Genomic DNA, 13,623 nt, shown 5'->3' on the forward strand with positions numbered 1-13,623 from the left:
GAGAGATTTTAGAGAGAGAGGTTAAGAAAGCATTAGTGTCCTATCTATGTGTTTAGCCTGTTTATAACACATTAAGACTAATACACTTACATACAATCCTAAGGAAATCAAAAAAGAAAAACAAAACAAATTAAATTGTTCCGGCGCCTAAAGCGGAGTCCGCTTTCCCATGATCGAGGAAAAGTCAACTCAACTTTTTCTTCTGTCTCACATTCAACTGTGTTCGTTTGAGAGGCAATACACCTGAGTATAACTTTTAACCCTTTCACTTTTTTCACCAACAAATACATTTTACTATGAATTAATGACTAAATAAATGGCACCCTAAATCGCACTTAAAACATCACAATCTTTTAATCTCCAAAACCCCATTCCTACTACCCAACATCCCTAAACTGTCTTGTTTCTCCTGTGACCTCCATCCCCATTATACTTTCTTCACTCTTCTCTTCTTCTCCTTCTCCTTCTTCGTCGCTCTTATTCTCCTCTGCCTGCTCCTGTCGCTTTTCCGTTGCTTCTGTCTGATCCTGTGCCTGCACCACTAGCCTACGCGCCGCCTTCGGCACCGGCAGACGCCTGCTTTCCTTTCCATAACCGCTACAACAGCAGCAGCAGCCAGACTGCCCCATTTCGCCTCAAAACATCCACGCATCACCCCTCATTTTTCTTCTCCATTTTAGTGAGCTACTCATCTTTTCTTCTTTTTTTTTTTTTTTTTTTAAAAAAATTTTTGCTGTTAAAATTATAGTTTTTGTTTGTAATTTGAGTGAAATCAGAAATGTATTGAATTGTTTTGGGTAAGAGTCAAAATTGTAATTTAATTTAAGCATGTTTGATTTAGGTTTTGAATTGGGAGTGGAATTTTTGGGTAAGAGTCAAAATTGTAATTTAATTTAAGCATGTTTGATTTAGGTTTTGAATTGGGAGTGGAAATAGTGGTTAATTGTGCTTTTAAAATGTGTTTTGATGATGTTAATTGGTGGAATCGGGAAGATCAATTCCTTTATTGTTGAGTATGTTTAACTGAAATGAAGATTATTTCTTTATCGAGGAAGTATTGAATTATGTTGAGTTAGAATGGCAAGGATTCCCTTATTGAGGAAATATCATTATATGTTTGATAGATTGACTCCACTTGCTTGATACCCCGGTTTATTTAGTTTTCAGGGTAATGGATCTTTGTATAATCATCATACTTTACTATTAGGCTCCAACATGGCCTTCACCCTCTTTACCTGAGGTGTTACCACGTGGGCGTTGAAAACCCCAATATGGTGGTCTCTAATCACATATAGTTTGAAGTTGATAAGCTCTATGAATTCACACTTCGGCATTGGTGTTAGGTTGCCTAATAATGCTTTTGACCAAGGTGATATCATGTGTGCCTTAGAAGGGTGTTATGAGACGATAAAAGAAGAAAGGTTGAAGTAGTTTGAAGTCGATAAGTTCCAATGACTATGAGAAGTAGAGACGATGATTAGAGTTTGGGAGTAGTACTTAGAAATTGTTTTAGGATCATCTATATACCATTGTGTAATAAGTTATAGTTAAGTTTATTGACATGATTATAATATGTTGTTTGTTACTTACGTGTACATGTTTTGTTTTCTTGACCATGACTCTTTCTATGATGGTCCTGCTACGATGTATTTGACATTCGATCTTATGTTGAGCAACATGAAATTTATAGATAGGCGTAGCAATTATTTGAGTCCTTTTGCATTGCATATCGGGTGTGTTAGCGCGTTTCTTATAATTTTTGCAACATCTATAGAAGATTTGACTCTACCTACAATCTATTTTTGTTGAGTTGTATGGGTTTTTTGGCCTAGGCTTCTAACATCCTTGTGCATAATTTATTTCCACTGCGTCTTATGGTTTTTAAGGTTTTTATGGAGTTGAATTGGTTTGGTCATGTTCAAACTCAAGCATTTGCGGTGTAATCACGATCCGTGCTTGTCATGAAGTCATCAAAGCGTAACGACTCATTCTGCCGTGATAGATTATTCAAGGCCGATGTTTCCATTTTCGTATAATTATTTATATATTATTGAGCATGTCTATCTTTCATGCCTCTAGTTTTTCAAAGGAGATGCTCCGGATTCTGTCTCACATTTTAAAAATCACTAAAGACAAGTTGTTTGGATTAGTTATAGTTTAGTTGATTCTATTTTTGTTTTGTTTTTAGTAACACTCGGATTTCTACTCACTTTGCGATTTTGGTATCGCTTAAAGGGTTGGAAATTCAGGGGTGTTACTGATGTTTAAGGGTAATAGATAGAGGTGTGGTCACTTTCTTGAATTTGGAAATGCCACAATCATGTAGGAACTCATACGTAAATTTTCTTTATTAAGGACTATATCATCATGTAAGAATGTAAATTTTCTTGATACTAAAATTTTGTTATAAGTAGGTTTTAAGGTTAGTAATAGTTGTAATATCAGTTCCAGTGATGATTATATCATCCATATACACATGCACCAAAGTGAAAGAAGAACAAGTATTCTTAATAAAGAGAGAATACATTTTTGGATTGAAAAATTCCTTGATGTAGTAGCTCGATTTTAAGTTTAGCAAACCATTGGCGTGAGGCCTGTTTGAGCCCATATAAGGATTTTTTTAAAGTTTGCACACAACGTTAAGTGGAGTGTCTAAAACATTAGGAATCTTCATATAAAACTCTTCATGAAGGTCTCCATGAAGGAATGCGTTATTGATATCCAATTGAATAAAGGGCCGATTATTGTTCGTTGTCGAGACAACAATACAACGAATTGTTGTCATTTTCACAAAAAGAGAGAACGTTTTGTTGAAAATCTGTGCCATGTTGTTGATTATACCCTTTTACAACAAGCCTCACTTTGAAACGCTCAAGAGAGCCATCAAATTTGAACTTGACTTCCTAAACTCATTTACAACCAATAGCTTTCTTTTCATGGGGCAATGAAATTAAATTCCAGATGTTTTTTGCGTAGGAGCTTGAGGTTCAATTTGCATAGCTTGTTGCCATACTTCACTAGTGTAGCTTCTTTGTAAGAGGAGGGTTCTTTCCAAACAGATTGTGATGTTATAAGAGCTTTGGAAGGGGTTGGTAAAATATCATAATTGACAATGTTGCACCGATGAGAATGAAGAATAAGTGAAAATATAATTTTTGAGGTGCGATGGGGATTTATGAGGACGTGTAGACCTTAGGGAAATGGGTGAAGAAGGTGGTTGAATGGTAAGAGGATTGGAAGATGGTGTTGGTAAAGAATGAGATGGAGTACAAAGATTAGGTAAATGTAATTGTAGTGTAAGAGTGTTGACCGGGACATTTGACGAGGGAAGTATTGGTGTAGAAGTAGGTAAAGGAGTAGGTAAATGTAATTCCCCTATTGAGTTATTTTCATGTAATTTGCTAAATTCATCTATGATTTTTTTTTTCGACCTTTGTAAGGTTCTTTTGATTATGCTGGCGTTACTCCCTGACCATTCTTATGAGAAGTATCTTCCTCCCCTTCTCTTAGCACAATCATTGATTTTATTTTTCTTCCTGATAACAGGTACCCGCTTCTCTCTTGCTCATTTATCATACCTCTCAATTCAAATGGATATGTTTGATTCCAATCTCAAATCGCCAAAACCCCAAATTCCGAGGAACAACCTGGATGATGATGATATATTCAGTAGTTCTGTAAACTTAGAAGAATCCCACATTAATGAAGGCTACAAAGATGGGTATAAAGATGGGCTTACATTGGGAAAGCAAGATGGCTATGAAGTGGGTCTAAAACATGGATTTGAATCTGGGGAAGAGCTTGGGTTCTACCGTGGTCTTGTTGATGTTTGGACATCGGTTATTCGAGTTGAACCTAGTTACTTCTCTGCTCGGATCCAGAAGAGTATTCATCAGATAGAGGAGCTACTAGAAAACTATCCACTTATGGATCATGAAGATGAGAGCAAGGATGACATATTAAAAGAGCTTAGGTTGAAGTTTAGAGCTATTAATGCAACTTTAGGAGTCAAATTGGAATATAAAGGATACCCAAAAATGTCTGATGCTCAAGATTATTGAATTTTGGGTGGAAGCACGTTATACATAGATAGTGAAATTACATATGTAATTGTGCTTTATTTTATTAATTAAGATAGTCTAGTAATGTCCCTTCTATTGTGAGGGCTATGACTGTACATCTTAGCCATATTTGGGGTATAATCTGGATCAGCGCGATTAATATACTCGGTTTCTGAATAAATTTTGTTTTACACTCTTGCAATCAAGTTAAGAAATCAAATATTAGTTTGAAGCCTTGAATTTCCCTTTTTTGTTGTATTTGATCTGAGCTCCAAAGGTAATATAAACATTTTTGTCAAGGAAACAATGGGAATATATACTTTTGCAGCAAACTTTTAGATCTATGTTTATCTGAAGTAAGTGTTTTTAGATTGATTCTCGACTCAAAGCAGAGTACATAGTATAGTTTGTGTGTTTTGATGCTACTATGAAAGTTTTGAGCTGTGGAAAGTCAAATGATTGATACTTGAACTTGAGTTTGGAGATGGTATTTGGCAATCTTTTCTTCTTCATTGATATTTGGTTTGAGATTTTCAAACTTATTATGTTCTTTAGCATTTCGAGTGAGAATCCATATCATTCTGTGGCGAGCTCTGATGATTGGTGTTATTATAGATCCAACATTTGTAGGTGATTTTTACATGTCAGGTTTATTTGCTAAATTTGTTCTCAACATGATATTGAGGTTGCCTTTTTTTTTTTGCTGATTTATATTAGGGCATTCTGTAGCTAACTAGCTATTGGATATGAAGCAATTGATTTTCTTCTGACGCTTTATTGGTCCGCTCAATGTTTGATATGTGCTGCAGAGGGTCATATATTTCTTTCTCCCTGAAAATCAAAAACTTCATGATAGTATATGAACTGTGCTTCTGTCCTTTTCCAATGTTTTATTGATTTGTTATTCTTCAGTTTCTCCATAAAAATATTCATTATACTGTAATGGGATTGGATCTTTGTAGCTAATGTGGGCATTGATGTAATCATGTGTATATGCAAGAGAAAGGCTAGATTTTATAAAATATGCTGATGAAGCATTAGTCATGCCGTTTTTTTTGGTTCTTATTAGCCTGCGGTCGCGGTCCTTAGCATTTGCCTTTCCTGTTGATTGGGAAAGCTAGTGTAAATCATAAAATGCTAAGACCTATGCTTGTTTGTTGTAAGTTCTACATATCTGAAAGTGACAACAAAGCTACCCTTGAGTCCATCGAACATGTTGCCAAACTTTTCTCTGGAGCGAGAATTATCAATAAGTTTGAAGATCTAAGCTATAATAGTAAACAGAGTTAGTTATACTCTTGTCTCTAAGATACCTCCAAATTTGTCTTCTGGTAACTGCGTTCTAAAAGATGTTGCTTTTGAAATGGTTAATTCTGTTTTGAAAGCAGTTGACTCTAATGTGCACAGTGGAAGCCATCCTTGTTTTGGAGTTGTTGATCACATTTGCTTTCACCCATTGGGCATTGCATACAAGACGCAAACGACTAATATTGCAAGGTTCTTTGCCACAGAAATTGGCACCAAGCTTGAAGGTTTGTTTAATTTGTTTAGCATTAGACATTGAAGTTTAAGTAGTATGTCATAAAGTTGTCCTGACACTGTGTTTGCCATACTTATGAGTTATCTTTAATCTTGTTCTAATGCTGTTTATTTGTTACCCTAATTTCAGCATGATAATGAATAATACTACCTTGCCTATTACTTTCATGAGTATTGTACCCTTTTCTTATGCACTTTTGTACCTTTCTAGATGGAACAGCACACGAATACTTGTGGAAATATTTGGGCTTGGTGGTCAAATTCACTGTATCTACCTTTGTCTCCAGATGAAGGGCCAAGTCAAATCGATCCATCTAAGGGCATTGTTGTAATAGGGATACAAAAAGGATGGACAACTACAATGTTCCAGTCTTAACAAAATTTTCAGTTGGTTGTAGAATTGCTTAACACATCAGCAAAAGAGGAGTTGGTCTTCCATCGGTGCAAGCTATGGCGCTTGCTCATGGATAGGAAACCATTAAGTTAGCTAGCAATTTGGAACCAAGCAAGGTTGGAGGAGATCTAGATCCAGATTGAAGTTGAGTGCTTTGCTGGGGAAGAAGGAACAGTTGCTGGAACGGGTTACTTCACTGATTTTGTTTATTGCTTTTTAGATGGAGTAGTATACTATTGGTTGTTTGATGCTTTTTACAAAGGCATAAGAAAGTCTAAATCATCTTTATATGATTATCTCAAAGCTGAATTTTGGCATTTTACCTTTGCCTGTAGGTGGGAAGATTCTTGGGAAAACTATGAAAATATGCTTGCTTGTTGCAAGTTAGACATATCAGAATCCCGCAACAAAGCTACTTTCGAGTCTGTCATTGAAGGAGCTACATAGCAGTCTGTCATTGAAGGAGCTGCAAAGCTTCGTTCATATTATCCACAAGTTTGAAGATGAAACTTGCAATAGAATCGGTTATACTTACATGTCTAAGTAATCTCCTTGGATTTCTGCCCTTTTTAAAGATGCTGCTTTTGCATTAATTCAATCTGCTTTGGCAGCAGTTGAATTTCATGGGAATAGTGGGAATCATCTCTGTCTTGGAGTTTTTGATCATATATGTATTCACGCCTTCATGATGCCTCCTTGGAGTAATCAGCTAAATAATGCAAGATCCTTGGCCGCAGATATTGGCACCGAGGTTTGTTCACTTTATTCAGTTTCATGTAAAAGTAGGAAATTTTATTTATTTATTGTTGTATTGCTGTTGTTTTTGCTGTCGTCTTATTTCTGCATTATGTTTTATGGATGAAGAGAACTAGCTAACTCAGGTAACTTTATAATGGGGCTTTGCTACTATTTAGTTATGTCCTCCAGAATATTGAAATGGAGGCACCTTTAAGATATTTATATCTCGCTAGCTGTACTCTCTAGTACTAGTTCGTGAATGTTGTCCTACATTATCGAACTCCAATCCCAAAATAGTGATCATTCTAGCCATTCCAAATTAGTTGATATATACCATTTTTGGCAAATGTTTTTTCTGAACTGGACCCCACATCTAGGTACTCACTTCCTTCTCTCTTTTTGCACTCTTAAACTTGTTCCAAAAACCCTATGTATCAGCTAATTTGGGACGGTTGGAAGACGAAACATCAGGCTATGGTTTTGAAACACCTGAATTATAGCTGCTATTGTTTTAAGAAATTCTGCAAGAGTCATATGAAACTAACCTTATCTTCTGGATAGCATGACTATGGATCATGATTCTTGTATACAGAAAATTATCTCGTACAATATTCCTTATTTATACTGTTGAGATATTTTCATTTTCCATAATCATTGATTGCTGCATCATACATGTAATTATCTTTGTTGAAGTGCAATGGATCAATTGGAAATTGTTCTTTGCATTTTGTGAAGAAGATTTGATGTGACAATGTTTTGTGCTTCATTTATTACTTTCTAGAGTAGTATCTTTCTTGTGCAATTACTAATTATGTTCCATAGTCTGCAGTTCCTACTTCTCTGTGTGGAGCAGCACATGATATAAAGGACGTACTCTTGATTGAATAAGAAGGGAACTTAGCTACTTCTGGCCAAATGTTGATAGTTATACTCGGTATTTACCTTTGTTTCAAGTCATGTTGATCCGTTCAAGGGCATTGTAACGATAGGGAGTATAAGATTCATGGAAAACACAGCGTCCAAATCTTTTGATATATTTTGGTTCATGTGCCAACCCCATATGTTGGGATTAAAGCCTTGGGTTGTTTTTGTGCTGTCGTAAAATTGCTATTTATCACTATCAGGGAAAGAGGAGGTGGACTTCCATTAGAGCAAGGTATTGTGCTTGCTCTTAGTGAGGGAGTGTTCGAGACTGCTTGCAGTTTGTTGGAACCTAGCAAGGCTGAAGGAGATCGAGTTCAAATTGAGTTGAGGGTCTTGCGCTGGAAGATATTGGTGTGCTGCAAAAGGTTACTTCACTAATTTATTTCCCAAAGAAAATTATCTACAGTTTATTGAAGTCTGAAGACCCATTTATTGACCATCTCTCTAATGCACTATGAGTAGAATTACCCTTATATTGAAATAAAAATTCATGATTTTCTGGTAAGCTTGGCAGTATTAATATGTTTATTTGTTGTATCAATTTATCAGGGAAATGAAATACAATCATTATGCAACTTGTTACATCACTCGCATAATAATAATAATAATAATAATAATAATAATAATAATAATAATAATAATAATAAAAATGACTTATTAAATCACGTGCACTTCTTATTTATGTGAAGTTGTATTTTACGTTTGCTACCAAGCGTCAATTGGATAAGGTTGTGTATATCTGATCCTCCCAAACTCCACCTTAGATGGGATTCACTTAATGATATTAGGATGATGAAAATGGATAATCCACATCAGTGATTGATAACGTTTTCCAATTTCAGGAGTTTCTACTCTAAATATTTCCTCTATCTACTGTGTAAAACTCCAAAATACCTCTGTATATAAAATATTGCCCGCATCCTCCCTTTTTGATTGGTAAGAATTGTCCTACTAAACCAGAACTTTGCTCAGGTAAAGCACCTCGTGAGTCTTGTGACTGGGGAAATGGTAAGGGGAACTCACCACCATTGAAATCCATATAGTGGGGTCTGATCCTGCAACCTCATTGTTTTTAAGATACGAGCTTTGTGACTAGAACAACAATTTTCCATTCCCCAAGTTTCTAACGCCATTAAATGGATCCCACCATAATGCGGTTTGGTGGGTTGGATGTATGCAATCTAACTTTTGTTAGTAGTATAAAAGAAATTATTTTCGATTATCCCTTAGTTAACTAACATTATCAGCAACTTCTGATAAATAATAAGTGCACATGCTCGATGCTACATAATATATAATATTATAAGCAAATTGCACATGTTTCATGACTTGCATCACATCCTTTAATAATATATCTTCTATATACTCCAGACTGATAAAAATTAAGCTAATCATCTTATAATCTTAATGCAAGCAAAGTATATGGCAATTATAGAGTACACTTCTGATTGTTTTTTTAAAGAATATATTATCCATCTTGTGACTCATCAGTATGTGGGCCACTAATTTTTAAATTCCACAACCACCCTTACTGAATACGCTCTCTATCTCTTTGAATTTACTACTGAAAGTGATATTTTTTTTCTTAATATGTCAATTTCAGTAGCAAATTTAAAGGGACAGATGAGTAATGAATGCCATTTTATGATAAAACAGGTATATGTACCTACCTTCACTCTCTTTCTTCATTGTTGTTTGTTTACAATTGAACATATTTCAGAACAAGTTGACTTGTCCTCCTGCATTCATTTCATTATTGCTACTTTTACAAGTTTGTTTATTTCATTAGGTTCAAACTTTGAATCACAATTTCTCTTTTTAAGCATACATTACAGGCAGAAAGGTTAAGGTAATTACTTAATGTTAATCAGTTTCAACTTTCAATTTTGTAATTTCTATTGGTTTGACTTTTTGTCTCATCTATTTTGTAACCATAAAATCATAAGTTATAATTATAGGAGATTTTCTGTGTAAATGAGAAATTTACTCTCGGATACTCTAAAAATACTTTATATTGTAGCATTAGAAGCATAAGTTTTGGCTGTATTGTGTTATATCCTTTGATTCTCACATGTGTGAATCTGAATAACATAGTTCCTCTGATTTTTAATAGTTAGTCACCCGTTTTTATGCTTACCAAATTATTATTTAATTTCTATTATCTTTAGTTGCATATAATAATTTTTTTTTAAAGTTGATATTACAAAAATAAGCATCGAGACGAATCAAACAAGATTTTACTTTATTATATTTTCTTATACATGAACAATAAGATGTATGACAATGTGATTTGATGAATAGTATTTACTATGCAAGTGTAACAACTATTTAAAAAAACGTAGCAATTCGAAATGGTAATTACATTAAAAAAGGATAAAAAAAGTTATATGAGGAAGAGTTTATGGCTTCCATTTGTATTTCTCATCTGAGAGACTGAATATTGATCCTGTCTAAGGTATTTCTTGAAGGGGTTTCCTTACTTTCCCTCCTCAAGAATGCTCATTTACCTCTTAAAATAAAAATAAATAAAATAAAAAATGTTATATTCCCAAAGATATCAGAGATGATATTTCACAAATCACAAGTGAACGAATGTTTATATGTAGGAAATGAGTTGGCCTTTCTTGTCATGTATGGAATTGTCCAAGAATTGTATCTCTTTTCTTCTGTAAAAAGTTAGGATTTTAGGGGTCATTTTAACCAATAAGAACATAGGATTGTTTCACACTCCATAGATCTACCTGAAATGTTATTTAAAGAAATGGCTAAATGAGCATTTTTTTTTTTTGTTAAATTGAATAATTTATTCATATTATAAATTTCTTGAATTGTGAACATAATAAACTAACAAATTTTTATATAATACACGTTACTTAATATGTATGTTTGTGGTGATTTATTTTATTATGTTTTTCTTTACCATACATGCAAGTAAAACAATCTATTTGTTATCACTATCAAGGATAAGTTTGTGTATACTCGACTCCCAATCCTGTTTTGGTGGGAGCCACTTAATGACATTGTGTGATGGAATGGACTGGGTGTAAGGAAGGTATATGTTTGGTTAGGGGATTTGCATTATGGAGAGTTTCCTTTGTTTCTGACTTTACTCTTTAGGCTCTTACAAAGAAACCAAGAAACTAAAAGAGTGTACTACTAGTATTTTTTGTTATCCTAGAAATAATTTTGGAGATGTGAGTTAGGAAAGATATTTGAAAAAACTTGAAGAATGCCATTAAATTATAAAGAACTTTTGTATGAAATAAGGCCATAAGGGGCAGATACAACCTTATTTAATGTTGTCAACTGAAAACATTTAATAAGTTATATCTCTAAATATATTAATAAGTGTACTGTTTAAGTTGGTTTAAAATATTAGTGTGTGACAATATTGTCTAAGATTCAACCCTTTCTATCAACATTTTCTAAAAACAATACTTAATAAATTGATTTTATTTTGGATTCCCCCGGATTGAAATGGATCACCATAAAATGAAATGCATGGAGTTGACGCTGTGTGGTTTGATGTTATGGTGAAAGGATTCAAAGCTAATGGTTGGCGTTTGTCTTTCCAGGTAGATTGGGAGGACTGGTCGAAAAAATTAGTACGAAAATATGCTTGTTTGTTGTAAGTTACACATATCAGAAAGCCGCAACAAAGCTGCTCTCGAGTCTATCGAAGCAGCTTCTAAGATCATGCATGGAGTGAGGATGATCAATAAGTTTGAAGATGAGACTTACAACCGAGTTGGTTATACTCTTGTCTTTCAGCTACCTCCAAACTCGTTTTCGGATGTTTGTCCTCTAAAAGATGCTGCTTTTGCAATGGTTAAATCTGCTTTAGAAGCAATTGATTTAAATACGCATAGCGGTACCCATCCTCGTCTTGGAGTTGTTGATCACATTTGTTTTCACCCTTTGACTGATACTTCTTTGGAGCAAACCGCTAAACTTGCAAGGTCCTTAGCTGCAGATATTGGCACCAAGCTTGGAGGTTTATATACTGTTTCTCTTTAGCATTAAACATTGAATGAAAGTAGGAAGATTGCTTCATTAGAGGTGTTCATTTGGGTCAATTTCGGGTGAGGTGTTTCGATTTAGTTTAAAATCGGGTCTTATGTTTATATTGGTTTTATATATTTTTAAATTCATTTTGAAATCGGGTCAAGTCAAGTTCGGTTAAAAGGTCGGGTAAGTGTCGGGTCATCGGGTTTATTTTAAACACCTTATTTATGTGAATTTGCAGATGATGTTTGCTATCAGGTGTTTGATAAAAAAAGATTCTTTGTTATTATAAGGGTAAAGTTGCCTACATTCGACGACGACACTCCCTAAAAACTGTTTTTTTGTCTAATGTTATCGATCCCAACTCTTTTTTATAGCAAATTATACCACTCAAATCTTCTTTTGTATTGCTGTGAGGATTTGTATGCTCCTTGCATGTCTAATGTTACATTTAACTTATCCTTTGTAAAATTACTATGGATTAGAACACAAATTGAGGAATCTTTGCATTATATGAACAAAATTATCTTGATGAATGATGCTATCTTGTGCATTTGACCTTGATCATGGGTTGCCATCTTTTTTCCCTTCCCAGACCTTGAACATAATTTCTATGGGCGGATACACCGTGTACAATGATTATGATGATATCTTGTGCATTGTCCATTACCTTTTAGGAAAGTATACCTTATGCACTCAATAACTATGTTCCATAATCTGCAGTTCCTACCTTTCTGTTTGGAGCAGCACACGATAAAGGGCGTACACTCGATTCAATTAGAAGGGAGCTCGGCTACTTCAGGCCTAATGCTGATGGTCACACTTGGTTTGGAGGACCGAACTCGCAATATTTACCTTTGCGTCCTGATGAAGGGCCAAGTCATGTTGATCCGTCCAAGGGTGTTGTCGTAATAGGGAGTACAAGATGGGTGGGCTACTACAATGTCCCAATCTTTACAACAAATATTTCAGCTGTTCGTAAAATAGCTACACTTATCAGCGAAAGAGGAGGTGGACTTCCATCGGTGCAAGCTGTGGCGCTTGCTCATGGAGAAGGAGCCTTCGAGATTGCTTGCAATTTGTTAGAACCGGACAAGGCTGGAGGCGATCAAGTTCAAATTGAAGTCGAGCGTCTTGCTCAGGAAGAAGGTATGGTTATTGGAAAGGGTTACTTCACTGATTTATCGTTGGACAAAATAATCAACACTTTCTTGGAATCCCGTGATTCATCTATTGACCATTAAACTGATTCCTTAAACTCATCTCAGAGCATTGCAATATTCTCCAATTTCAGGAGTTTATAATTAAAATATTTCCTTTAAATGGGATTTAAAATTATAAAATGCCTTTGACTACATACCATGAATAAAAATAACACCCTTGAGATGGGTTTTGTTATCCATTTGTAATTTTTATTTATTATCTGTTGTATCATGTAATTATCTTCTTGGTGCATCCTTGATCGTTTTGGTTATAGACTCATTAAATCATGTGCGCTTTTTTTTTTATATGAAGTAGCAGATAAAGTTTTGCTAATAAGGGTAGATCATAAAGAATCAGTACTATTACAAGGATAAGATTGTCTACATCTAACGCTCCATATCCGCCCAAGTGGCTCGTAACTAATCATTACTATAGCTTTTCTTAGTTTGCATCCTCATGAACATTTTGAGCATGCCTATAATAGGCTCTTTGGAATGAAATTTATCATGGGGTTTTCCCCATCTCTTCACTATCCTTTGGCATGCAAACTAAAGCTGGTCTCTTTCAGATGTTCAAATATGGTCCCTATTTTTTCCCTGTTAACAAGAAAAGTCACAAAAGAGATCTAGCAAAGCCTCAAGTCATCTTTGTGGTGATATAATAATCACCTAGTCTCTTGAGAAACCGTCTTTTTGAAAAATGTATTTCAAGTCCAGCCCATTAAAGAATAATGCCTACTTATTGTATTTTTAATGTCTA

The 13,623-nt window shown here is 34.7% G+C and overlaps 2 protein-coding genes across 7 annotated transcripts; both read left to right on the plus strand.

Annotated features, from left to right (window-relative positions):
- Positions 1-302: 302 nt before the first annotated feature.
- Positions 303-13,194, plus strand: LOC130806635 (uncharacterized). Of its 6 annotated transcripts, XM_057671791.1 has the most exons (8): positions 303-679; positions 5,450-5,593; positions 5,812-6,181; positions 6,330-6,745; positions 7,555-8,157; positions 9,446-9,505; positions 11,232-11,650; positions 12,385-13,194. In XM_057671791.1, exons 7-8 carry the CDS (start codon positions 11,272-11,274, stop codon positions 12,903-12,905), a joined length of 900 nt encoding a protein of 299 aa, XP_057527774.1. In that variant the 5' UTR covers positions 303-679; positions 5,450-5,593; positions 5,812-6,181; positions 6,330-6,745; positions 7,555-8,157; positions 9,446-9,505; positions 11,232-11,271; the 3' UTR covers positions 12,906-13,194. The 6 variants fall into 6 exon arrangements, with proteins under 6 accessions (XP_057527774.1, XP_057527771.1, XP_057527772.1 ...); XM_057671788.1 differs by having other exon boundaries at positions 5,812-6,745; XM_057671789.1 differs by having other exon boundaries at positions 5,812-6,745; positions 7,555-8,021.
- On the plus strand, positions 692-4,242 carry LOC130806636 (uncharacterized). Its single transcript, XM_057671793.1, has one exon. It carries the CDS (start codon positions 3,414-3,416, stop codon positions 4,059-4,061), a length of 648 nt encoding a protein of 215 aa, XP_057527776.1. The 5' UTR covers positions 692-3,413; the 3' UTR covers positions 4,062-4,242.
- Positions 13,195-13,623: the final 429 nt, after the last annotated feature.

The sequence above is a fragment of the Amaranthus tricolor genome, chromosome 2 (assembly GCF_026212465.1).
Source record: "Amaranthus tricolor cultivar Red isolate AtriRed21 chromosome 2, ASM2621246v1, whole genome shotgun sequence".
Lineage (NCBI taxonomy): Eukaryota > Viridiplantae > Streptophyta > Magnoliopsida > Caryophyllales > Amaranthaceae > Amaranthus > Amaranthus tricolor.